The following is a 26,954-nucleotide window of genomic DNA, read 5'->3' as shown; positions in this document are numbered from 1 at the left end:
CCACCTGCTTGGAGGCATGTAATTGCATATTTAAAGGGAACTGGGTTATTCAATAGATTATACTTGTAGTACCGTGCAATTCCCCCACCTTCTTTTTCTTTTTTAGTTTTTCTTCCTCCTCTCCTTTATCAATACGCATGTCAGACTCCATTAATGCTCCACACCCAAACAGTTGGAGGCGGTAATGCATCATGTCGGTTTGCTAATCGACAATAAACGCGACAGTAGAAGAAGACCGTCACTTTGGTGCAGCCATGTTGTCAGTCAAAATAGCTATCTGTCAAATTAATTTTTTTAATCTAAGTACGCATTTGCGAATCGTAATTTAAATGACAAAATAATACGTACAAAATAGTTTTTAAAAGTACTGTGTATCAAACCTAGTCGTGTCATGTGAGCATTTCATTTACAGATTTTTTTTGGGGGGTGTAAAATGTTCGAGCATTTATTTTGAAAGGTACATCCGTGCGCTTCTCCTGTCGCTATTACCTACCTTGGTCTAGTTCACGTCCGTTGCCATGTAGTTTCCAAACGGTGGAGGCAGGCTCTGTTCCATGCTAGCTTTGTGACCACAGTCGGTGGACTTTGGGCCGCCGGTGTGGACGTTGAAGCTACAATGAGCTCGGAGCACCAGAGCGACAGCGAGGACGCGGACGAGGCGCAGGACAGCAGGCCCGACGGCGGCAGCAGCCTTTCCGACAAAGAGGAAGAAGACCCCGACGTCAACGACTCCGCCGACGAAGAGCGGAGCGTTTCTCGTTCTCCGCCGGCGAGCAGCGGGGAGGAACCCGAGCGGAATGCGAGGTCTCCGGCGCCCGAGGAGTCGGAGGTCCGGCGCGAGCCGACCCCCACGCAGGCTGCAGGAAGCGGCGGGAGCTCCGGAGGAGACGGCGGTAGGAAGAACAGCCTGTTTTCCTGGCTGCAGAGCAGGTCTGTGAGACGCGGCGTGTTCGTGGACCCCGCTAGGGATAATTTCAAGACAATGACCAGTTTGTACCGTTCAATGAACCCGGCTGTGGACTCTGTTAACCTGAGCACTCAAACCCACGGAGCCGTCTTCAACCTGGAGTACTCCCCGGACGGGTAAGGACACACTTCGGGCCTTTCGCCTTGTTCACATGTCCAGACATTTATTTATATGTTGTGGGACTGAACATACCAAATCTTTAGGTGTCAGCGTCCAGACAGCTCATAAATCCTGCAGCCCAGATCATCTTAGTCCAGTCTGGCTCAGATTGAGGACTTATTTCACAGCAGGACAGAACACAAATGTTCAGCACATTAATCACATTATTATTATTAATATGTATATGCCGCGGACATGAACGAGCGAAGCTCGTCAGCATCTCGCCATGTCATTTAGGTCCTTCAGACTTTATTTTGAGTAAATGCTTTGGGGGAGCATTAGCATGGCTAAAACCTTGCTGAAAGCTTCCGCCCCCCAGACCCCGCCTTTTTAAGCATTTTTCTTTATTTGCCTCTCACATGCCTGGAAGCTCCTCACCATGGAACCATGTCCTTTAGGTCCTATAGACTTTTTTTTTTCAGTAAAATGGTTCTTGGGAGCATGAGCATGACTAAAACCTTTCAGCTTCTGGACCCCCCTTTTTAAGCTTTTTTTTTTTTTTTTTTTTTGCCTTTCAGCTGACCCCCCCCTCCCCCTAATTACAGCCCTCTTAACCCCCTGCCACTTTTAAGCATTTCTTTATGTAGATGCTTAAAAGTGGCAGGGGGTTAAGAGGGCTGTAATTCTAAAATTCTAAGCAGTGCTTTGATCTCCTGCTTCTTTGGTTCATTGTTGTATTTCACTTTACCTTAATTTATTCCCGCTAAAACCCCAAAAAGCATATGTCTGAGTAATATTTACCTTTTTTATGTTAAACCGATCTGTTATGGTTTTCTGAAACAGTTTTTCAATGTTAAAGTTAGCATTAATTTGTTCGCATCTCAGCACGTTTGTGTGCATTTGTTTTCTGTGTAATAATTAATGGCTCAGTGTTTGTTGTCATAAGAGTCAAATTGTATTTTTTTTTTTCCTCCCAGGCAAAATTTTGTTTTACTAGTCTCTTGCTCCCAGGTCCTATTTACTTGCTCTCATGAAGATGCCTGGTATTCTACCACTTTTGCCTAGCACTTCCTAGTAAAGTAATGAGGAGTTGGGTCTGTAACCTTCGGCAATTTTTCTGACTAAGTCAAACTCCCATTTACTTGCCCGTTTCTTGGGGGGGGGGGGGGCAGATCTCCCAACTCCTAGTTACTTGCTCTGTAATTGAATTAAGCTAAATGTATGGGCATGTGGCAAAAACTGTCCTGTCCTTGATCCCCTAGGGTAGGGACTGTCTCCAGTGTATATGTTACTCCCCATCAATCACCCTTTTCTGACACCTATAGACACATGACACTCATGCTTACCCCGACCTCAGGGGGAGGTCGGATTACAAACTCTGTCAACTGGAAAAGTAATTAACAGTTGGCCTCAAGAGTGGGCAAAATTAGCGGCAAAGTTTATAGTATCTGGTAGCAAGAGACTACGGTGTTATCAGACGGTTTCACCGTGCAGCAAAGTACAGAAGAGTTGAGAGGGAGATGATGATTAATAATAGCAACAACAACAGTAATAGTAATAATAACTCATAATGACTAATAATGCTGCAAACCTGATGAAACAAAACACAACAGAAAAGATAAGACCAACTAACAGTAAACATAAATAAATAAATACATATAGAAATAAATAAGTGTTTCCTGTGAACACCTAGTGACTCTTACACCTCCACTTCATCCCTGTCTTATTTATGTTTAATGACAATTTGTTTTGGTCAAACCATATTTTCAATTTGTTAATTTCTTCAGTGATTTCCTCCAGAACTATCTGCCAAAATAGAAAAATGCTGCATCCCACTAAGAGCAGAATACTACTGGAATGAATTTGAATAAGGAAAGTTTTTTTATTTTTATTTTTTTCTCTCACCAAAATGGATGCTGCACTCACTGCAGTTTATTGTCTGGAATAGTCCCAGATTGCATTTCAGAGCTTCTAGAATTCGAACATTTTCATGTGGGTGGTGTTGGGGGGGGGGGGGGGGGGGTGTTTCATCTTTTGTTTTTCACCACTTTCATCCCTGAATATGTCAATCATGAGTCACTTTTGCGCGGATTAAAGTCACTAACTGGGACTCCTCTCTTGTTGCCAGAAAGAAACAACAGTCCTCCGTTCTGTTCACGGAGCTCCAAACGCTGAGCGGCTCTTAGCCGAGTCAAGTTAGAATAATAGAGTCCAGTCGGAATTAATAAATTCAAAACAAAACGCTGTTTAAATCAATTGACACCTCTTTCCAAACATTGTAATACAAACAAACTGCAATCGATCAAAATGTTTTTTTCCGTCCAAAATGAGACGTCATGCGCTAACGTGCAGCAGCCGGCTGAGGTCAGCTCAGAGGTATGGAGAGGCATTCATGCCAAAATGTCTGAAAGGAAATGCTTTTGACAAAAACTACAGATTTTGTTTACTTTTATTTATGCCCAGAGATCAAGGATCCAGTGACCAATTTAAAATGTTGTTGATATAGAAAACCTGTAAAACCTACTTTTAGTACACAGAAAATTCACAAGAGGTATCAATAAGGGAATCGATATCGATAAAATCTTATCAATACCCTTCCCTACATGTGATGGTCTCATGGAATTGCCCCAGATCCAGGCTCGCCATGTTCCATGTCTTTTTTTTAATATATATATATAAAATCCTTCTCTGTGCCTCTGCACTATGAGGTTGTATCACTCGTGATGCAGCAGACAACAGCTGCACAGAAGTTTATAACTCCTTCAGTGATGTCTTGGTAGACAGTGATGTCACTAGCCACCTGCTTGCACGGGTCGGACACTCAGTTTTTGAGACCTGCAGACCACAGATAGATTTACATTGATGTATTCAATGACTTGGAAATGTTCATGAATCCATTCCCTGACTTGTCTGAAGAAAACTCACTGTAAAAATGATGATTCATATTAATAATAATCCTCATTTAGATTGTCTGATTACTTATGGATTCTGAAAATGGAGGGAATGTATATTAAATTGTAGCAATTCCTTAATGGTCATTGTGATAATTTTTGTTGAATTCCCCAAAAGCCTACACATCAGCAGCAACATCTTGAGTGTTTAATTTCAACTTGGTGGTGATGTACAGAGGCTAAATTACAAAACAGTTACTGTCCAAATATTTATTGGACCATACGCAGACATATTTTGATGTGCTGATCTACATATTCACAGGTACGGCTATGAATGACATCTATCAGAGGCAATTTTCAGTTGTGTTAGAAGGTCAACACATGGAAATGCTTTCAGGGTTGTGTAAACATAAAGGCTAAGATGTACATGTGCATATCTTGAGTTTACAGCCTCTGGATAGAGACAAGGGCCTGTGGGCTGCATGGACCAAATGAACATCAGCTACATAAGATGTAGGGCTGGAGCGATGCATTTATTTTCCCACAAATATCACAATACTTGGGTGCTGATTTGATATGTATCATGCAACTTAATATATGCTTTTCTAAAAGTATTGCAATTCAATATTCCAAATTGCTGTGATTTTGTTTGCTTTTAATAACACTGGACCATATGGAAAAGTTAAATAGTACAAGTGTGTTCTACAACCCCAATTCCAATGAAGTTGGGACGTTGTGTGAAATGTAAATAAAAACAGAATACAACGATTTGCAAATCCTCTTCAACCTATATTCAATTGAATACACCACAAAGACAAGATATTTAATGTTCAAACTGATAAACTTTATTGTTTTTGTGCAAATATTTGCTCATTTTGAAATGGATGCCTGCAACATGTTTCAAAAAAGCTGGGACAGTGGTATGTTTACCGCTGTGTTACATCACCTTTCCTTCTAACAACACTCAATAAGCGTTTGAGAACTGAGGACACGAATTGTGAGTGTCATGATTGGGTATAAAAGGAGCATCCCCAAAAGGCTCAGTCCTTCACAAGCAAAGATGGGGCGAGAATCACCACTTTGTGAACAACTGTGAAAAAATAGCCCAACATATTAAGAACAATGTTTCTCAACATTCAGTTGCAAGGACTTTAGGGATTCATCTACAGTCTATAATATAATCAGAAGATTCAGAGAAGCCGGAGAACTTTCTACACGTAAGCAGCAAGGCTGAACCAACATTGAATGCACGTGACCTTCGATCCCTCAGGCAGCACTGCATTAAAAATCAACATCTAACTGTTTTATTGACGCGAGGAGATCATTCCACAGAAAAGAGGCATGATAAGAGAAAGCTGTATGACCTGCAGACTTCTTATTCACCCTAGGGAAACAAAATAGTCCTGCACCCTGAGAATGCAAAGCCCGGGCGTAAAGGATCTTGCTGCGTGGGCTCAGGAACACTTCAGAAAAACATTGTCAGTTAACACAGTTTGTTGCTACATCTACAAGTGCAAGTTAAAACTCTACCATGCATAACGAAATCCATACATCAGCAACATCCAGAAACGCCGCCGCTTTCTCTGGGGCCGAGCTCATTTGAAATGAACAGACACAAAGTGGAAAAGTGTGCTGTGGTCTGATGAGTCCACATTTCATATTGTTTTTGGAAATCATGGACGTCGTGTCCTCTGGACAAAGGAGGAAAAAGACCATCCAGATTGTTACCAGTGCAAAGTTCAGAAGCCAGCATCTGTGATGGTATGGGGGTGTGTTTGTGCCCATGGGATGGACAACTTACACATCTGTGATGGCACCATCAATGCTGAAAGGTACATCCAGGTTTTGGAGCAACACATGCTGCCATCCAAGCAACGTCTTTTGCAGGGACGTCCCTGCTTATTTAAGCAAGACAATGCAAAACCACATTCTGCATGTGTTACAACAGTGTGGCTTTGTGGTAAAACAGTGCGGGTACTAGACTGGCCTGCCTGCAGTCCAGACCTGTCACCCACTGAAAATGTGTGGTGCATTATGAAGCGCAAAATACGCCAAAGGAGACCCCAGACTGTTGAACAACTGAAGTCATACATCAAGCAAGAATGGGAAAGAATTCCACCTACAAAGCTTCAACAATTAGTGTCCTTAGTTCCCAAACTCTTATTGAGTGTTGTCAGAAGGAAAGGTGATGTAACACAGTGGTAAACATACCACTGTCCCAGCTTTTTTGAAATGTGTTGCAGGCATTCATTTCAAAATGAGCAAATATTTGCACAAAAACAATGAAGTTTATCAGTTTGAACATTAAATATCTTGTCTTTGTGGTGTATTCATTTAAATGTAGATTGATGAGGATTTGTAAATCATTGCATTCTGTTTTTATTTACATTTTTACGCAACGTCCCAACTTAATTTGAATTGGGGTTGTAAATCATGTTTACAAAAACAATACACATCACACTTTAATGACATTTTCTACCTTTTCAGTGGTGACAAGAAGTGGATTACACTGATTTTAGATTGCCTTGTCCAGTAATGTTATTTAGCTGATTAGCCTGTTACGGTATTTGCATTCTAAATAAATACTGTACTGTTTAAATTTGTTTTTGTCCCAAGTGAAAAGATGACAGCATCTAAAAAATAACCTAGGTTAAAAAATATCAGTTCCCCTTTAATCGGAGTCATTACCATACTGCACTTGTGGTGGCGTTATACAGTATTGAATGAACTTGGTGTTTATGTAGGAATGTTGTTTTTGATATTTTTCTCCCTCTGCTTTAGTATGTCACTAAAACAAATTTAGATTTTCCAAATATGTATTTTTCAAAAACAGAACTCATGGTGATTTTGTCTGCATTATTAAAGAGAAAACGACACAACTTTTCAGATTATGAAAAACTTGATTGCTTTGCATGTTTACACTTAAGTGTGTGATTCCACAACAACAACAAACAGGAGATAGTAATCAATAAATAATGACTTCATCGACATGACATTCTTGTACAAGATAGTTAAGCCAAAAATAATTACGCTAAGTTTTAAATACATAGGGTAATTACACCATATATTGTTTTCTGTTTACAGTAATACTTGGTGGGTATACTATTTACCATAGCTACAAGCGTAGTTCTAGCATCATATTGAGAGAAAATAGAGAATAAGTTTTTGACAGATTTTGTTTTTAGGAAGTACAGTACATTACTATTTGATTCATAAATTTCATCCAGTCACCTGTCGTTCAGTTTTCAATTTATTCAGTTTATAGAGCCCCAACTCACAACAGCATTGCCTCAAGGCACCTTACACAAAACAATTCAAAAACAGTTTAAAATGAATTAAATGAATAAAAAACACAATTAAAAGATTAAAATAAGCACAGTAAGAGTAAAAATGAAAAAGAATTTAATAAGAATCCTAGCACAAGAGTGAATTGATGTGTTTTGAATGTCTTCACAGAGTCCTACTGTCTAATTGATGCTGGGAGACCATTTCACAACACAGTTGCACGATGAGAGAAGGCCCTTTGGCCCACAGACTTTTTCTTCACCCTTGGAACACAGAGCAGTCCTGCATCCTGTGAACGCAAGGCCTGGCCAGTACATAGGGTTTAATTAAATTGGTTAAGTAGGCCGGTGCCAGTCCATGAATAGTTGTAGGCTAACAGCAGCACCATAAAGTCTGATCTCACAGAGACAAGTAGCCAATGAAGACATGCCAGAATAGGTGTAATGTGGTCACATTTTAACATGTCCTGTGTCCAGTGGTTCACATGTCCAGTGCCTGCTTAAATTTGACTGTCAACAATTCTGTGCAGGATGACTGTGGCTATGCATGGACCAGACTTATGTGATTAGTTTGACTCATTTTGTTTTAATTTTGATCCAGTGATTCTACGACTTGTGTTTGGATGGTAATGTTTAACCCCCAGCTTCTTGTGTGTCCGCTCCACTCAGGTCTGTGCTGACTGTGGCATGTGAACAAACTGAGGTGTTGCTGTTTGATCCAGTCTCATCCAAGCATATAAAGACGCTGACGGAAGCCCATGAGGACTGTGTCAACAACATAAGGTCTGCAGCGATAAATCAATATTTATCTTATATATAAAACATTCTTTATCAGGGGAGTTTATATTAAAATCCTGATCATTGTGCTTCAGCAACATTCTGCTTCTTAACATAAAAGGTTCAGGGTGGCAGCTTGGTCCAAAAAGGTCTTTTTTTTATCAAAGATTTTTCCTCCAGATATGAAACACAAAGATGTAGAAAAAGTACTGGAAAGCTTATGTTTTTGTCTACACCCATGCCCACAGAGAATCTTAAGTGTTGTTTTCCATTTGATTATCTGCATCCTGCAGGTTTTTGGACAATCGATTGTTCGCCACCTGTTCAGACGACACCACAATTGCATTATGGGATCTCCGAAAGCTGAATTCAAAGGTTTGCTCTTTGCACGGTCATGCCAGCTGGGTGAAGAACATTGAGTATGACACCAACACTCGTCTCCTTGTGACATCTGGCTTTGATGGCAATGTTATCACATGGGACACCAACAGGTTTGTGACTGTGCAACTATTTGAGGGGTATCTAAATTTTCTTTATTTTTTCTTTCTACTTTGGGAGTTTCTGTGGCTTGTACTTCAGTGTGACTTATTTACGGCAAAATCAGGCATTTTTAATAATAATTTTTGTGTCAGTTTACTGTATCAGCGAGGATTCATTAATATGCTCAATAATAATACAACCCCAATTCCAATGAAGTTGGGACGTTGTGTGAAATGTAAATGAAACAGAATACGATTTGAAAATCCTTTTCAATCTATATTCAATTGAAGACACCACAAAGACAAGATATTTAATGTTCAAACTGATAGACTTTTTTGTTTTTGTGCAAATATTTGTTCATTTTAAAATGGATGCCTGCAACACATTTCAAAAAAGCTGGGCAGGTTGATGAATACTCAAAGAACACCTGTTTGGAACATTCCACAGGTGAACAGGTTAATTGGAAACAGGTGAGTGTCACGATTGGGTATAAAAGAAGCATCTCCAAAAGGCTCAGCCATTCACAAGCAAAGATGGGACGAGGATCACCACTTTGTGAGCAACTGCGTGAAAAAATAGTCCACAGATTAAGAACAATGTTTCTCAACGTTCAGTTGCAAGGAATTTAGGGATTCCATCATCTACAGTCCATTATATAATCAGAAGATTCAGAGAATCTGGACAACTTTCTACATGCAAGTGGCAAGGCCGAAAACCAACATTGAATGACCGTGACCTTTGATCCCTCAGGCGGCACTTCATTAAAAACTGACATTGTGTAAAGGATCTTACCGCGTGGGCTCAGGAACACTTCAGAAAACCATTGTCAGTTAACACAGTTTGTCGCTACATCTACAAGTGCAAGTTAAAACTACCATGCAAAGCGAAAGCCATACATATATATATCAAGGTGATGTAACACAGTGGTTAACATACCACTGTCCCAGCTTTTTTGAAATGTGTTGTAGGCATCCATTTAAAAATGAGCAAATATTTGCACACAAACAATAAAGTTTATAAGTTTGAACATTAAATATCTTGTCTTTGTGGTGTATTCAATTGAATATAGGTTAAAGAGGATTTGCAAATCATTTTATTCTGTTTTTATTTACATTTTACACAACGTCCCAACTTCATTGGAATTAGGGTTGTAAAATGCTCAGTTCTGTTCAGCTATAATTATTACTCCCCTGCAGATTTACAGAAGATGGCTGCCCACATAAAAAGTTCTTCCACACCCGCTATCTCATGAGAATGCGTCTGACACCGGACTGTTCCAAGATGCTCATCTCCACCTCCTCAGGGTACCTGCTCATCCTTCATGACCTGGACCTCACCCAGTCCCTGGAGGTGGGCAGCTACCGCATGCTGCGAGCACGGCGGACTCCCCTGAGCTCAGGTCAGGTCACTGTTTTTGTCAACCTCAAAAGAAGTTACTAAGGAGCTTTGTTGTCAGTGTTTAAACGGTTTTACTCTAAAAGATCCTTGTGTGCTGTGCATTTTGTATTTCCATGTTTTCCTATTGCTGTTTTCATTACTTTTCTATTTACAGTTGTCCCTCATTTATTGTGGGAGTTACGTTCTAAAAATAACCCACAGTAGTAGTCAGGGAAGTAGTCAGCGTTATTTTTTAACAATTATTATAGATGTTTTAAGGCTGTAAAACCCCTCACTACACACTTTATACACTTTTCTCAAACAGGCATTAACATTTTCTCACTTTGCTCTCCTGTGTAAACGTTATTTTTCTTCTGGGCGAGAAGATTATAAACAGACACGCAGAACACAATGCGCGTGCTCTCCCTTCACTCACTGCCTCCGGGGGTACGGATGTGGGACCCGCAACGAATCCAAGTCATGGCCACGGAGCTCTGCAGCTGTGGTTAACGAGACCATGCAGCGGGCGCTGCAGATTTTTCCGCAAGAAGTCTATCCTTGCGGGCTGCCGGAGTGCTCCGCATCAAAACAATGAGCGTTTTTTATGGATCTGTTACCAGAGTTGTCCGCAGCTCCGCACAGCAGACGGGGGCAGTGTGAGTGGCCCGCTGCGGCGTTTACTGAGCCCGCAGACTCAGTAAGCGCATCGGAGGCAGTGAGCGCGATCGCGGTGATGCCGACCGGTGCCATGACCGGCCCGCCTGATAAGGACGCAGAACACAATGCGCTGTTTAAAAAGAAAAGAAAAAAAAAGAAGAAGCAGCATGCAAAATTGCACTTAAAAATCTGCGAGGGACCACTGTATTTGGTCTTGAAAAACTTTGTCGGTTAATTAGCTTGTTATGACATAATTAATCAGTAATGATTGTGATGGATGTGTTAAATTGCATTTTCATGGCGGTTCCGGTCGGCGGCAAGCAAAATGGACGCTTAATACAGGGCTCTCGCCAAGAAATCATAAACTCATCCCCAAATCTGAGAATACTCGAAATTCAACATTAAAGGACAAGTGGGGATGAGCGGGGAACAAAAAAGAGGAAGACGACCAAAACAGAAACCTCAGAACAGAGCCGAAAACGATTCAGAAACGGAGGAAGAAGATACCACTCGAGAGGATAAGCTAATGGCTAATGCTAAGGGAGCTAAGCTAACAGCTAGTACGTGGCAGGACGGGCTGTACAGCATAACAAAAGAAATACGAGAGCTTAAACAAGAAATGAAGAGTGACTTTGTGACGCTCAAAAACTAAGTCAAGTCAGATTTAAAGCAGGAATTCAGTACGTTTAAAGAACAGGTCGACCAGACGTTGTCGGAAAGCATGAAAGAACTCTCAGAGCAGAAACAAGCTCTAGAAGAGGCGCAAAACCGGATCGAAGAACTGGAAGAATGGAGTATTGAGATAAAACAAGCCCTCCTCATGGCTTTGGAAACGCAGCGGGATATGAAAGAGAAGTTAACTGACTTAGAAGGAAGATCAAGGAGAAATAACATTCGAATCTTCGGGGTACCAGAGGGAGCAGAGGGGGACTCAGTCCACCGCTACGTGGAGAAAATGCTGCGGAAGGAATTGGAGCTACCAGATGAGACCCGTCTCGCAATTCAACGAGCACACAGGGCAATAGCTGGACGTCCTGGACCTAGAGCAACACCTAGGTCTATCATTGTGAACTTTCTGGAATTTGACACCAAAGAGTCCCTTCTCAAGAAAGCATGGAAGAAACGAATAAAAGTGAACAACAAACCACTGTTTTTTGATCACGACTACCCCAACGAGGTAGTTAAAAAACGTAAAGCATACAGTGGCATCAAAAAGGTATTGAAGACACACAGTGTTAAATTCCAAACACCACTAACAAAAATCAGAATCCATTGGCAAAACGGGCCAAAAACCTATGCCAGCCCACAGGAGGCAGCAAAGGAGATGCGGGAGAGAGGGCTTGACGTGGAGATGGGAGAAGAACAAGAGGAGGCATTCAACAACAGGATCAAAGAAATGTTTCCATGGGAGAGGAACCAGGAGTCATCTGCGAGGAGAGGAGCCAGTCAGAGAGCAAAGGAGAGGCTCCAGGAGTTTCGAAGATGAGGTGAAACAAATAAAGGGAGGTAGTTGTAAATAGACATTGTCAACACAAGTACCATGGACAAAAAAAAAAAAAAAAATATATATATATATATATATTATTAATACGAGGTTCCAGTATAAGTAGAGTGCTATGTTTGGGAGTAAACATTATTATTATTTCTTTATATCAACCTTGATTTGTGTCTCTTACTTATTTTTTGTCTCGTCCTTACTTGAAAATCATTAACCCAACACAAATTGTCATGTGGACAAACAAATCTGTTTTTATTTATATTAGATAGATAATTTGGATAAGCTACAACCTACCTCCCTAGCCAAACCGTCGTCGTTAACGCACAATTTTGGCGAGACTATCGAAAGCTGTTGGATTAGTGTAGAATGAAGGGGAGACTCATTCACGAGTCCATCTCCACAGCTACAGAGGGGCCCTCCTTCTCCAGGAGGTTTTACCCCTCCATCACCAACGGGACATTGGGACCAGATGAAGGTCCCTGGACTTACCGGATACAGGTTCTCAACTGTTCTTTTCAGGTTATTGTTCATATTGTTAAATGTGTTCTTCGTGGCAATGTGAAAAACAAGAATCTTTTTTTTTGTTAAAGATGCAATTTAATCCTTTGAATATAATATCACTCAACATAAATGGATTGAATAATCCAATAAAAAGAAAAAGGCTCTCACTAAGTTTAAAAAAGAAAAAGCCGATGTAATCTACTTACAAGAAACTCATCTCTCTGACAAGGAGCATGGAAAATTAAAAACTATGGGCTACAGAAATACTTTTTATAGTTCATTTAAAGGAAGTAGTAAAAGGGGAGTCGCAATCTTAATCTCTAATAAAATCAAATTTGAATGCATAAAAGAAGTAAAAGATAAGGAAGGCAGATATATTATGATTAAAGGGAGGTTAGAAGAACTGGTTACATTATTTAATATATATGCTCCCCCAGAGTCAGATAAATCTTTCTATAAATTGGTATTTGATATCATTTCCCAGGAGTCTGATGGCATATTAATTAGTGGAGGTGATCTAAATATTGTTTTGAACCACTTTTTGGACACTACTAGCAAGACAAAAGGTAGCAAAACCAAAATAGCACACTACATAAATACTACTTTGAAAGAATTGGGAATAATAGATGTCTGGAGAGAATCCCACCCGTTGAAAAAGGACTACACATTTTATTCAAGCCCACATTTGACCTAAACGAGAATAGATTATTTCTTAATGAATAAAGAAGATAGATTCAGAATAGTAGAATGCAAGATAGGCACAGCTGACCTGTCTGACCATTGCTCACTATACCTGACCGTAAACTTAAATAGGAGAACCAAGATCACAAATTGGAGATTGAACATTGGATTGCTAAATGATAGAATTAGTGGAAAAAATAAGAAAAGACATCAAAATATATAGAAACGAAAATGACCGGGGAGGAATAGATCCCACAATATTGTGGGATGCTATGAAGGCAGTAATACGGGGTAAACTAATATCAATAGCTTCATACAATAAAAAAACAAAAACTGAAGGAGTACCAGGAAACTGTGAAGGAATTACAAAAACTTGAAGAATTGCACAAGAAGATAAACGACACAAACACATTGTTAAAAATCAAGGAAGCTAGTACTAAGATTGATAATATACTAACAATGGAAGTGAAAAAAAAAATCTGATTTCTAAAACAGACTTACTATGAAGGAGGTCCGAAAGCAACTAAATCATTGGCGAAGCAATTAAGAAACAAACAACAGCTTAGTACAATTTTAAAAATTAGAGACCCTATATCAAAAGCACTAAATTTTAAACCAGAAGAGATCGAGAGGGCATTTGAAGAATATTATACAAATTTATATAAACAACCCAGAGCTGCCGACGATGAGACAATTAAAATATTTCTAAATTCATTAGATCTTCCAAATATAGGAAATTCACAAAATACTAAAATTTGCTCTGAGATTACAGAGAAAGAATTAGAAGATGCAGTTAAAAGAATGAAACCTAATAAGACTCCGGGGACTGACGGATTTCCCATAGAATGGTATAAGATCTTCAAAAAAGAACTTAATCCAATGATGTTAGCATCATTTAATCAGACACTAAAGAATGGGAAACTTCCTCCATCATGGAACGAGGCTACAATCACGGTCATACCCAAGGAAGGCAAAAATAGAGAATACTGTGAAAACTATAGACCAATATCAATACTAAATTGTGACTACAAAATATATTCATTAATTATATCTAATAGATTCCAAACCTTCATATCAGACATAATAGACGAAGATCAATCTGGCTTTATTAAAGGGCGGCAGACTCATGACAATATTAGGAGGACTCTACATGTAATCGAAGAAATCCAGAAAAAGGAGGAAAGTGCAATATTATTAAGTTTAGATGCCGAAAAGGCTTTTGACAGTGTTAGCTGGAGATTTCTGTATCTTTGTCTGGAGAAATTTGGTTTAAATTCACAATCTGTCGCATGTATTCAAACATTATACCAGAATCCTAAAGCAAGAATCAAGATAAATGGTAGTCTCTCGAACTGGTTCAAACTTGAGAGGTCCACAAGACAAGGCTGTTGCCTCTCCCCTATTCTATTTGCAATATTTATTGAACCCTTGGCCCAAGCAATAAGACAGGCCGAGGAAATAGAGGGAGTTAAAATTAGAGAAACTGAACATAAAATTGGATTATTTGCAGACGATGTCTTAATATATTTAAAACGACCAGAAATAAGTCTCCCTAAGTTGATGAACATTTTTGACTTTTATGGTCTCTTGTCAGGGTACAAATTGAATAAAATGAAGACTCAAGTTTTGTCTTTTAACTATAGTCCAACAACAGACATGATTAAACAGTACAACTTCAAGTGGGTGAAAGAAACAATTAGTTATCTGGGCATAACAATTACAAACAATCTAACCAATCTGTACAAAATAAACTATATTCCTCTTAACCAGGAAATATACAAAGATGTGGGGAATACTGTTACTCGATATGAATGCAAGAATTGATATAATTAAGATGAATGTACTACCCAGAATTGTGTATCTGTTCCAATGTTTGCCGGTGCCGATACCCACCTCACAATTTGTAGAGTGGGATAAAAAAAATCTCAAGATTTATTTGGAATGGGAAGAAACCAAGAATCAAATACTCAACACTTCAAATACCTAAGAAAGAGGGGGGATTGGCACTTACAAACTTACAAAATTATTATTACGCCGCACAGATGAAATCTTTGATTTGCTGGTGTACCATCGACTGTTCTACTAAATGGAAGGAAATAGAATTGGATACTGAAGGGGGCCGTATAAGAACCATGATAACCAACAAGAAAATGTTTAAAGAAAACGAGAAATATTTAGACTCGCTTACTAAATTCACATTGGAGACCTGGTTCTCAGTAGTTAAAAAATACAAGATGGAGAGTGAAATTAAGATCTTTAGTTGGTTGGCATACGACACAAACTTCAAACCAGGAATCATGAACTCAAAATTTAAGGAATGGTCAAACAGAGGCCTGACTATGTTTAGCAAATTAATCAAAAGAGGTGAAATTAAGACCTTTCAGACTCTACAAAGAGAATTTGACTTGGACAAACAAGATTTTTATATGTATCTTCAGATTCGGGACTATTACCGCAAGGAAATAAGACCAGGTCTTACAGGGAAAATAAATGCAATTACAGAAGTACTAAGTAACGCATACAAGAATATATCTGGAAAACTAACTTCAAAATTGTATCAAGGCTTGGTAGGTAACAGTAAAACTTCAACATTATACATAAGAGATAAATGGAAAAAAGGACTAAAGACGGAGATAAGTGATGAAATGTGGTATGACATCTGTGTAACACAACAGGACACATCGAGTTCTAAAATGTGGAAAATGTTTTGCTGGAAAAATATTGTAGGTTTTTTCATTACTCCAAAGATAAAGAAGAGTTCACTGTCTGTACATCAACCTTGCTGGAGATTGTGTGGAGAGCAGGATGTTAACCACACACATATATTTTGGCATTGTATTAAGTTGACAAGCTACTGGGATAATGTTCGGAAAGAATTAAAAGACATACTGGGATATGAGCTATCCAATACATGTACAGTATTGTATTTAGCATATTTAACAGACATTGCAATCCCAACTAAAGACCGATACTTGGTGAAGATTCTTTTGGCGGCCACGAAAAAAGCAATTACGCAAAAGTGGTACAAGGCCACCACTCCCACCTTGGGCAACTGGAGAGAAGTAGTGGATGACATCTACAATATGGAAAGGCTTACATATATCATAAGACTACAGCTACCAAAATGTGAAGAGCTGTGGAAAAAATGGACAGAATTCAAACTTCGGTGATGTAAACTGGGACCTATTTAAGATTGTATTGTGAAAAAGTAATATGTTGTCAATTGTCACATGCCACTTTGTTCTGATGTGTTATTGTTCTTTTAAAATGTGATTTATGTTATAATGAAAAATAAAAATAAGTATAAAAAAAATAGCATTTTCATAAATGTCAAGGTTTGCCTTCATTTCATATAAATTTAAGTTGATTACATCCCGTTTTAGCTGTTCAATTAATAGATTTATAATGTAATTGTGTGATATGATCATTTACAATGAGCATTGTCAGTATTAACATATTGTTGGCAAAATATTTATTTCATTATGATGTTAGTCCCAGTTTGAAGAAGTTTTTGATTACACAGATGGAGGCACGTCAGCGTCCAGATCGGCTGGAACGCTTCGACAGGGAAATGACTCCAGCAAGATCCACCCACACAGGGAAGGTCAGAGACACTTGTGCTATGAAATTAAATGTGGAATGACAGCCACAGCTCTTCATAATCATAATAAAGATATATGCTACAAAGTTTTCACAAGCATTGTGTTGTTTTTTTGTTTTTTTTTTCTTCAGGTCTTTCTCCCAGGAACAGCCTTGAAGTGCTGACTCCAGAAATCCCTGGAGAGAGGGACAGAGGGAACTGTATCACCTCACTGCAGCTTCACCCTAAAGGCTGGGCGACACTCATCCGCTGCTCCAGCAACATGGACGACCAGGAGGTGAGTGACCCTCAGCTGCAGACTCTATCTCAGAGCTGTTTTCTGTGCTCACTTTAGAGACTGACAATTTGTTTGTTTTCTGGCATTTGATAAATGTTTCTCCGAATACAGAAAAGTTGGAAGTTTATGGAAATTGGAAATTAAAATAAATAAATAAATTTAAACAGAACATTTCCATTTCCTTAACTTCTGTTTCACTACAGACACTATGAACCCAAGATATTTCATGATCTGTGTGGTCAACTTCATTTCATTTCTTAATATACATCCACTACTGTATTTCAGTCCTTTAACACATTAAAAAAAACATTGGGACTCTAAAGCATTTACTGCCTTGTAATGTTTCCATTACTTCTCACAAGACTTGAAACATTTTTGCATTGAGGACACCAAGCGATTAAGCGTTTCCGTTAAACCATTCTCCCTGCAAACTTGTCTTAAGGTGAGCAACAGTTTGGGGCCATTGTTGTTGCATTTTTCATTTCAAATTCTCTTCCCATTTTCTATTGGGGACCGGTCATGACTGCAGGCAGGCCACTCTAGTAGCTGTACACTCTACTTCTACAGCCATGTCTTTGTACTGTGTGCAGAATCTGTTTTTGTATTGTCTTATTGAAAAATGTGTGGACATTCCTGGAAAAGATGTTGTCTTGAAGGCAGCACGTTACTCTAAAAATTTCTGCATTAATGCTGCCATCTGCATTTATTTCTACTTATGCATTGTAATCATAACACAATAAAAGTAAAACAACAGACAATATAAACTTCGTTCATAAAGGAGTGGGAAGAAGTTTAAACTCAATGCATAATAACATAAACTTATTGAATAATAATATTTCAATTTTATTTCATTTATTTTTTTTCTTAGCTATTACTAAGTGGATATTTTGCCGGATACGGCAAACGCGCACCTAGCACTATTTGACCGGATCTCCTCCCTGATTGGCTAGTTCAAATGACGTCTTCAAAGAGTTTATTTCAACATGCCGGCGCCTTCGGCATTGAAAGTCGGAGGGATTCTATGCCGTTTTGGGTGCCATAAAGTCGTTTGAATCAGAACAGAAAATCACCTACTGGCGGAGGGATTCTCGGACGCTAAAAGCAGCTCAGAAATGTGGCATAGCCGTGCCCGAAATTATTTTCACTGGCCGTTTTGGGTGCCATAAAGTAATTTCAATCGGAACAGAAAATCACCAAATGGCGGAGTGATTCTGTGCTGTTTTGGGTGCCATCGCTAAAAGCAGCTCAAAAACGTGGCATAGCCATACCCATACCCGAAATTATTTCCACCGTGTGGCGAAAATTATTTCCACCACCGTGCCCGAAATTATTTCCACCGGTGCTTTTCGCAACGCAGTGGAAATACTTTCGGGCATGGTGGAAATATTTTTTGCAATCTTTGTAATTTTCTGTGTCGGGCGGGTATGATAAATAACTTTTTTTTTTTTTTGGCCTTAGGTGGCCTCATTTTGTGTAGCTAACATGATAAAACATTCAAAATGACATGGTAAACAGAAATAATCTCTTAGATTTGTGATTTCCAAAACCTGCAAATTCAAGACAGAATAAAAACAAAAATACAGAAGTCCACGTCGGCACATGTGTTTATCCTGTTTTTTTTCTTTGTCAGTGTCATGTCTGCAAAACCTTCGATCAGTCCACCCCTGAAAATAGTTTATGGTAAAATATGCCAATTTTCAATAATGAAAATCACCAATATCGAGCCACTATCATAAATGTGAAATAAGGAGATCTTAAACTCCGATCACATTTAAGTTCCCGCCCGACCGCCGACGGCCAGCAAAACAGCACAACCTGCCATTTTGCTGGTGCCGCGTACGGCAAAATATCGTCCAGTTCAACTTTGCCGAGGGCACCGCCATGTTGAAATAATAAACTCTTCGATGATGTCATTTAAACTAGCCAGTCGGCGAGGAGATCCTGTCAAATAGCACTAGGTGCATGTTTGCCATATCCGGCAAAATATCCACTGCATAAGTATTATTATTTTAACTTGGATGTGTGTTTTATGTACTAACTGTGCAATTACCGTAATTTCCGGACTATTATCCGCTACTTTCTTCACATGCTTTGAACACTGGCTTTTACAATGACGCGGCTAATTTATGGATTTTTACAGGCTTTTTCAGAAGTCGAAATATGTCAGTTGATGCTGTCAATCGATTTCCTGAAAGCTGCGTTCCTCATGCGGTGTAAATTCACACACAGTGTAAATATAAGGTCTTACTTGTTCGTTTTGAAAAGTCCCTCTCCAGCACTTTGTGCCAGAGTTGCGCTGTCAGATCAGTTAGCGGAGCGGAGTCTTCCTAATGACCCCCTTCCCCACCTGTTCTCTGTTTTGGCGCAACAAGTCGAAAAAGTCACAGTGCCTCATTAACGACTCATTTACCACAGACTCCTGCTGACCCTGGCTACACGCAATGAAATCATTACGTATTTACGGTAATTAAAAGTTACAAAAATCTAACATTTTTCTGTGTAAATATCTCATGTTACAACATGGAGACTTGCAGCTTATTATGTACAGTTTCTTTTTTCTTTGTAAAATTGGTGAGTGCGACTAATATTTAGGTGCGCTCTATAGTCTGGAAATTACAGTAGTATTACTACGGTTTTAATTATTATTACAGATTTTAACTTTTGATGTACTTTTATGTACTATTTGTACAAACTTTTTATCACACAATAAATGTTATGTTATGAATACCACTCCTTCCCTGCTTCTTTAAAAGTACTACTGTTAATAATAATAATAATAATAGCAGCAACAACAGTAATCATGCTACAATACAATTTTAGAAAAAGCCAAAGATAAATATAGAAATAAATAACCATTTCCTGTGAACACCTAATGACTCTCACACCCCCATCTTCATCTTTGTATCCTGTGAAAACACATTCTTTATATTTTGTTTTACACTGCTGAATGTTTGGATGCCACTTTAACTCCTTACACATACTGTTTCACAGTCTCACTCCACATAATGAAATGCAGAATCTTTTCTTGTTTGTACGGATTTTATTACTTTTAAAGTTCTTTTCCCCTCTTAATTGAAATCTATCCTTTTAATCCCTGAACAATCTCTGTATGTTTTTTTTTTTTTTTTTTTTTTTTTGTAAAAGGGTATTTTTTGCTTTGTACAAGATCTGTGCTGTTTGGAATTTTACTATATGATAATTTTGGGTTTCAGCTTTTTTTGTTTGTTTTTCACCACTTTCATCCCTGTAGTTAGTTCACATGTTGCTCACACCATTTCACAGTAAAACATGTAATGCCAGCATCCCAGCAAATACTTTTGCAGTGAAAGGCATGCAGTCAGTGTTCCTTGTGACTGAGTTTAACTTGACAATACTGAGGAGACTTTAACTAAAATTCTTTTTTTATAAAACCAACAAATTTCCCACTATTTGTACATTTCAGTAAGTACATAAGTTGAATAAAATGTTATATTTTCCCACAATTGTACAACATACAAACCAGACATAAAAAAGTCAGTGCTTCTAGAAAAAGTACATTCATGAAATTACCTCTGAAACAAATATAGATTATTTAGGCCTATCAGAACTCAGCTGAAATCACCAGACGTTTCTGCTGATGTGTGGTGCTGCTAACTTAACTAATTTGACACAGAATGTGAATAAGGTATTTCTCCCTCAGCAGGAGGACGGAGTCTCCAGGGCTTCTCGGGGCTTTGAACACAGCATTGGTGGATGTCATAGCATAGTGTGCTGCGGATTATGTAAAGTGCTGCACGCACCTGTTTTGTGGTTGTTTGATTTTCAACCTGAATGAAATCTCATGAGAATGGGCGGGACCTGGCTGGACAATGACATTCAGAGGCAAATCAAAAGGTCTGGAACACTGATAAGCACCGGAACAGGGGTAGACTAGGACAGAAAAAATAATCCCTCCTTTTCTCGTTTGTCACTACATCGCCAAAATCGCCCTGATGAACAAGCCGCTCATGCATTCAAAACAATAAAACACTGCATTTTTATCAGTTCAGGGTACCAAACATATTCACACAATACTCGTTTATGTATATTTTATTTCAACCCACTTAAAAACTATATTTTTCATGTTAACATATTCTGCATTGTACTCTGTTCTGTTTCCATTTTTCTTGAGTGGCACAATCTTGCCAATCAACTGCCGCAAACACAAGTGTTGCGCAAACCTGATGCACCCTTTTGGGGTGCAGGTGTGTGATCCAGGTTCCAGCTAACCCCGCTCCCTCATCTTTCTTTCTCTCACTTCAGTGGACTTGCGTGTATGAGTTCCAGGAAGGAGCCCCCACTCGCCCACTAGTCTCTCCTCGTTGCTCCCTACGCCTCACCCACTACATCGAAGAAGCCAATGTTGGAAGGGGCTACATCAAGGAGCTGTGTTTCAGCCCAGATGGACGGCTCATCTGTTCCCCGTATGGCTACGGCGTGCGTTTGCTGGCCTTTGATGAACGCTGCGGTGAGCTGGCCGACTGCCTGCCTGTACAGACAAGCTGCCTGAGGGAGATTCGCTCCATCTACTCGCACAGCGACGTAGTGCTCACCACCAAGTTCTCCCCGACACACTGCCAGCTGGCCTCGGGCTGCCTCAGCGGCCGGGTGTCTCTGTACCAGCCCCAGTTTTAGTGTCCAGCAGAGTGACGCTCTGCAGCTCTGGGTAAAGAGTTCTACCAATCACAGTTCCTTTACCAGAATCATTTTGTGTTTAAAATTGGTATTATTATTATTAATAATAGTAGTAGTTAGACAAAATAGTTAGACAAAAATATTTGGAAAATTTATATGCAACTAATGTCATACATTGAAAGTTTTGCTTAAATTACCGTATTTTTATGCTAAATGTTTTTATGCGTACACTGCATGTTTGACTGCTGATGGATCTTATTAAAGAAAATACTAACTACAGTTAGTTAGCTGGTGGTTGTAGTCATACTAACGATGGTTGGCATTGATAGCATTGACCACAAGTAGCATGACTATATTCTAATACTAACCGCAGTTGGTGTTTTCTTTAATACGACTTGTCGGTACTCAAACACAGCATGTCAGTGTAACGGTGTCTGCTATAAGTGGGTATGTGTCACATCTGGTAACTTTGATCGCTGTGCATAAGAAGATATTTTCCTAATGGTTAACTATTCGTATTAATCAAACCCCATTCATGAATTGGGCCAAGATGAATGCTGATGGGTAGAGTTGCCGGAAGCCAAAAATTCTGTTGTTGTTAAGGTACTTTCTGCTCAGTGGGTTAATTCCAAAAGTTGTTACAGCGCAGTGACAACAAAACAGTCGTATTATTACACAATCCTTGGCCATTATTCGACAACTCCTCCGTAACGCTTGTTGATGTTATGGTGGACTCATGGGCAACTAGCTACTCTTACTTTACCTACAACCAGTCATGGTGCATTGTGGGAAATGTCTGGCAGTGGTGGAATATCTGTCTGCCATGACTTGTAACGGCTGAGTTCAAGTTGCTACCCCTTGTTACATTTGCCATAGGAGTGTGAGAAATGATGAGATATACTTTATTGATGTCCCAGTGTTGAAATTATGTATGAAATCTTTTGAACACTTAAACATTGCTCCATTCACAACATACTACGAGTGATTAAAAACTTGGCAAAGATGATGCCGACCTCCCACACAAGTCACCTCAGGATTAACCACAAACTAACCGGTGATCCTGCTCTTGGCCCAGATCGTAAAATGGTGACGGTGTTTGTTTTTGCATTTAGAGTCAAATTAATTTTAACGTGTAAAAAATGATATAAACAGTTGTAACCCAAATGAACACATGCCAGTTTAAAGCCCAAAATATCCAAGATGGGCAGGGCTAATGCAGGAATTGGTTTTATTTTGATGCAAAGTATTAAGCGTAAAATACCTAAAATCAAACGCTTTTTGTTTGCCTGATTATGACCTGCATGGAAGAGCCATGTTTATATGGCACCTGATATATGCAGGTTACAGGGACAGGATGTGTTAAAACTGTTTATTAGCTCTAGATCCAGGTCTGCAGCTGTGGATCAAACTGTTTGGGTGCCTTAGGGGGGATGTTCAGTGAAAAACCTTCAGCTGACCATAAAGAATAATGGGGAGAAAAGGGAAAAAAATGCAGCTGAGCTTTGAAAATGGAAAACTGCTCCTGTGCAGAGTGAGGATTATGAGGTCCAGACCTCAAAACTCATCATCACTGTCAGCTTGAATCAAGACATGAAAAGTGTCATCGGTGGAAGTGAACAGGTGACTACCAGTACTTCTGTCTGCCTTTTTTTTTTTTTTTTTTAACCGCAGGTTTGATCTGAACAACAGTCGACCACTTTGAGACTTGGCACATCCAGATAAAGCCATCTGGAGATAAAAAGAACAACACAAAAACAAAGGACAAATGAATTAAATCATTGTAACAAAGTGTGAAGTGGGAGTGGTTCTGTCTCTGTCGGCTTGCTGCTTCGCTCGACTCATGCCTTTTCCACAGGTGCTGCTTCTCTGCTCATACAATCTGAACTTTAACCTTGAGATAAAGGACCTCATCTTCAACGTCTTTTTCCTTCTTTCATATACGCGATTCCTCGTTACTTTCTTTTTCATCACCACCTTGTTTTTTCGCTCATGTTTTTTGAAAGGATTTTACCGTTTTCTTTTTTTATCATTGTGCTGTTACGTCAGGACTACTCATAGCACGTTGTGTTTGTTTGATTCTGTATTCACAGTTTGCCGTCTCTGAGGGAAAGAGGTTTACAGGCAGATGTTTTTCGTTCTAATCCTGTGAAGAGAAACTGATGTTGGTCGGACTAAACAAAAAGTCTGACTGTCATAAACTTATCTTTAACGTTGAGAGTCAAAATGCAGTATCTCACTTGTTTTCCCAAATCCTCTTTGCACAAAGCAGTACCACACAGTTTCACACTTCAGAAAAGAACCCTAATATGTATAATTCCTAAAAAGAAAAATCAGCAGATTACACTAATTGCACATCTGTTTGAGGCACAGATGGACCCCGTAACATTTTTGCCAAAAAGGCTGCCTCAGCATTGTTAGTTTTACCTTCCGGGACAAAACTTTTGCCAAGAAAAACTGAACTCATCATTCTTGACTTTGTACCTCAGTTTATTTTATGTCGAGACTGTTGTGATCTGCACCAATGTTTGAATGCTCTTTCTCACATCATATCTATTGTCATTTTTTTGAAAGCTGTTTGCCACGATCACCAATCTCTAAGACTTCTCTTTTATTCTGGATAAAACACAGTTGTTTTGGCGCTGCTGAAGCTTTTGTGGTTGCATCCCACGTAGCTTAGACACTCAGCATATTACACCATAATGTATCCAAATGACAGTAAAACCCGACTGAGGAGTATTCACATGCATTTGTGTAAAGAAGTTTGTAACTACTATGCAGCCAACATTTCCTAAGTCGTTCTCTGTTATTTGTTTGTGTATATATGTGTGTGTGGGGGGGGGGGGGGGTCAGATGCCAAAATTATTTTTGCTTTTGCCACCTTATTAGTGCTGTGAGCTGAAAACTAACGATGACCATTTAAAATCTTCTTTATATTCTTAAAAAGCAGCAGCAATTAGTTGTGAGATCCTGAGTTGATCAGAAATACCAGCACTGATGCATATATGGGCCTTTACTTATTTATTTTTAAATGGCTTGTGGCAATTATATAAAATTATACATTTCTGAGCTTTGAATATAAACACCCAAACTAAAATTGTATATGTTTATATGTCATTTAAAAAGCTGTATTGTCATTTTAGTCATTTTTCAGGACACATTATGTATCGATGTTCAACATCATGACAGGAAATGGCCAAAAAAAAAAGTTTGGACTCAAATACAGATTTGTCTAAAAATGTTTCTATGGCTGACCATCCATCCATTCTAAACCCACTTATTTCAGTTAAGGGTCACAGGGGTCCTGGAGCCTATCCCAGCAGTCATTGGGGGAGAGCCAGAGTACACCCTGGACAGGCCGCTAGTCTGTCGCAGGGCCATTCTGAGGACCATCTTTCTTAAAAACCTAAGCAATCTGCCCTCTGCTGTTGGATTCATTGTGAGACAGATAGGAGTGATAGGATTAGCTCCACCCATATAGTGACGCTTCACTGAAATCGCTTGCCAATTAGCGTCGTTTTCATGTGCTGTAAACAAAATTTTCACCCATGTTTCTTTATTAGAAGAAATTTCTGCAGGGCTTAAACCACTGGCTTGTGTGTCACATCCTGTCCCCAAACCACCTGTTTGAAACTCCTGTTTTAAAGTGGCTTTTTCATTAATTGTCCCCTTAACATTCTATTGGACAAGTGGGTAAAGCATGTTTTAAAGCGACTGAATCGTTAATATAGAGGTGACGAGTAGACTAGTATCTAAACACTTGCACAAGGAACAAGACTCACTGGTGCTTTTGGTTTACAAAAATGTGAAGTTTCATTTTTAAAAAGTTAAACTTTACTGTTTACTGCTTAAAATGCGTGTTTGTTCAGTGTTCTGTCTGTCACAGACTGGGTCCATTTATTTTCAGGTCAGTTGGTTTGGGAATGTTAAAAAAAAAACTGCTAAATAATAAATTGTCTCATCGCATTTCTTTGGGAGAAAAATTAGATAAATAGTCTTAAGTGAGCTGCATATTTTATTTTGTAAACTGACTGACCTTAGGGTAAATCAGGCCACAGTAATATATATATATAATCACTGCTGCTTTTATTTCACTTTTCCACAAGCTACGCAGGGAGAAGTGTCTTATCTGTGCTATTTGCTTCGGGTACACCAACTGGAAAATTTCCATTTTTAGGGTTTCTTGTTCTCACTCCTGTTCTGGCTTTTAACTTGTGTTGCATTGTGGTGTACACAAAATGAAAACATTGTACTTCTGACATGGCTATTATACACACTGAGCATTTGCAACGATGAAGCTAAAATGGTACGTAACGTCACTGAAATAAGAAGGGGAGCTTTGTGCATTGCTGAATTTTTTTGAGTCCAGTGTCACTCCACATATGCATTGTTCAAAAGCAGCCACTAGAGGGCTGCCACTTTGTAGTAATGTTGCATTTGTCACTAAAACACTTTTCTCTCAGTACTGTTGCTTGGTTTTTCTTTGAATTAAAATCATATTTATATAGACTTCAGGTGACACAAATAAGAAATATTTATTGAAGATATCTGTCCAGTTGGACTTAAGCAAATGGAAACTGGGTTGACACATCAGACCAGCTGACATAAATCCTTACTCTGTAAAGCACTGAAATGTTAAAGGGTTAATGTCAAAAACTAAACAAAAATATGTCGTAAAAACATTGAACCACAAAGGGTTTTGTCCATAAATGTATATATATGTGTTTTGTTTTGTTTTTTAAATAAAGCCTTTCAGCCTCATCCTCTCAAACATTTCCTGGATGATCTGAATTGGTATTTGGTTTTCAGTTAGACTTGAACCCTTTCCATCCACAGCGTGTTCCGAGGATTCATCGGCCACTCATCTGTCACGTCCTCATGCTTTCTGAGCTCTGGAGGCCCGAGCTTTTCTCGCCCTCAGCACATGCTGCTGCCGACTCTCCCGCTGGCGGTTAATGGCTTTGGTGCTGGCGCGAAGCTTGCGGAGCCTCAGAGCACGCAGACGCAGCTGGAGATCCTGAGGGATTTTTCCTCCTTTGGCCCTGATGTCCTTCAGTCTTTGAATGGGTGTCTTGGTCAGACTAAAGTCGCACAGGGTGGCCCGTGGCTCCATTCCAACGTGGCACCGGCGCATGGATGGGAAGTAACCCTCAGCCCAAACCACCACCTGGTAGTCACCTGGGTTCAGCAAGCGCCAGTAGTCTCCATCGGGAG

General features: G+C 39.3%; 2 protein-coding genes across 3 annotated transcripts in view; one reads left to right on the top strand and one right to left on the bottom strand.

Annotated features, from left to right (window-relative positions):
• The first annotated feature begins 475 nt into the window (after nucleotides 1-475).
• wdr32 (WD repeat domain 32) lies at nucleotides 476-26,260 on the top strand. Of its 2 annotated transcripts, XR_004557954.1 has the most exons (8): nucleotides 476-1,083; nucleotides 7,911-8,024; nucleotides 8,312-8,509; nucleotides 9,695-9,897; nucleotides 16,736-16,816; nucleotides 16,945-17,090; nucleotides 21,372-21,818; nucleotides 21,864-26,260. XR_004557954.1 is itself a non-coding variant. In XM_034160022.1 (7 exons), the coding sequence occupies exons 1-7, from the start codon at nucleotides 617-619 to the stop codon at nucleotides 21,741-21,743; spliced, it is 1,581 nt and encodes a 526-aa protein (XP_034015913.1). In that variant the 5' UTR covers nucleotides 476-616; the 3' UTR covers nucleotides 21,744-26,260. The 2 variants fall into 2 exon arrangements, 1 of the variants encoding a protein (XP_034015913.1); XM_034160022.1 differs by having other exon boundaries at nucleotides 21,372-26,260.
• Nucleotides 26,257-26,954, bottom strand: part of cpxm1a (carboxypeptidase X (M14 family), member 1a) — a 29,628-nt gene continuing 28,930 nt past the window's right edge. Inside the window, exon 13 of the mRNA XM_034160021.1 lies at nucleotides 26,257-26,954. Within this exon, the coding sequence (XP_034015912.1) occupies nucleotides 26,617-26,954 (338 nt within the window). The 3' untranslated portion in view covers nucleotides 26,257-26,616.

This window comes from Thalassophryne amazonica, chromosome 19 (assembly GCF_902500255.1).
Source record: "Thalassophryne amazonica chromosome 19, fThaAma1.1, whole genome shotgun sequence".
In the NCBI taxonomy this organism is placed as follows: domain Eukaryota; kingdom Metazoa; phylum Chordata; class Actinopteri; order Batrachoidiformes; family Batrachoididae; genus Thalassophryne; species Thalassophryne amazonica.
The sequence above is the reverse complement of the archived record's forward strand: the minus strand, read 5'-3'. Positions and strand labels throughout refer to the sequence as shown.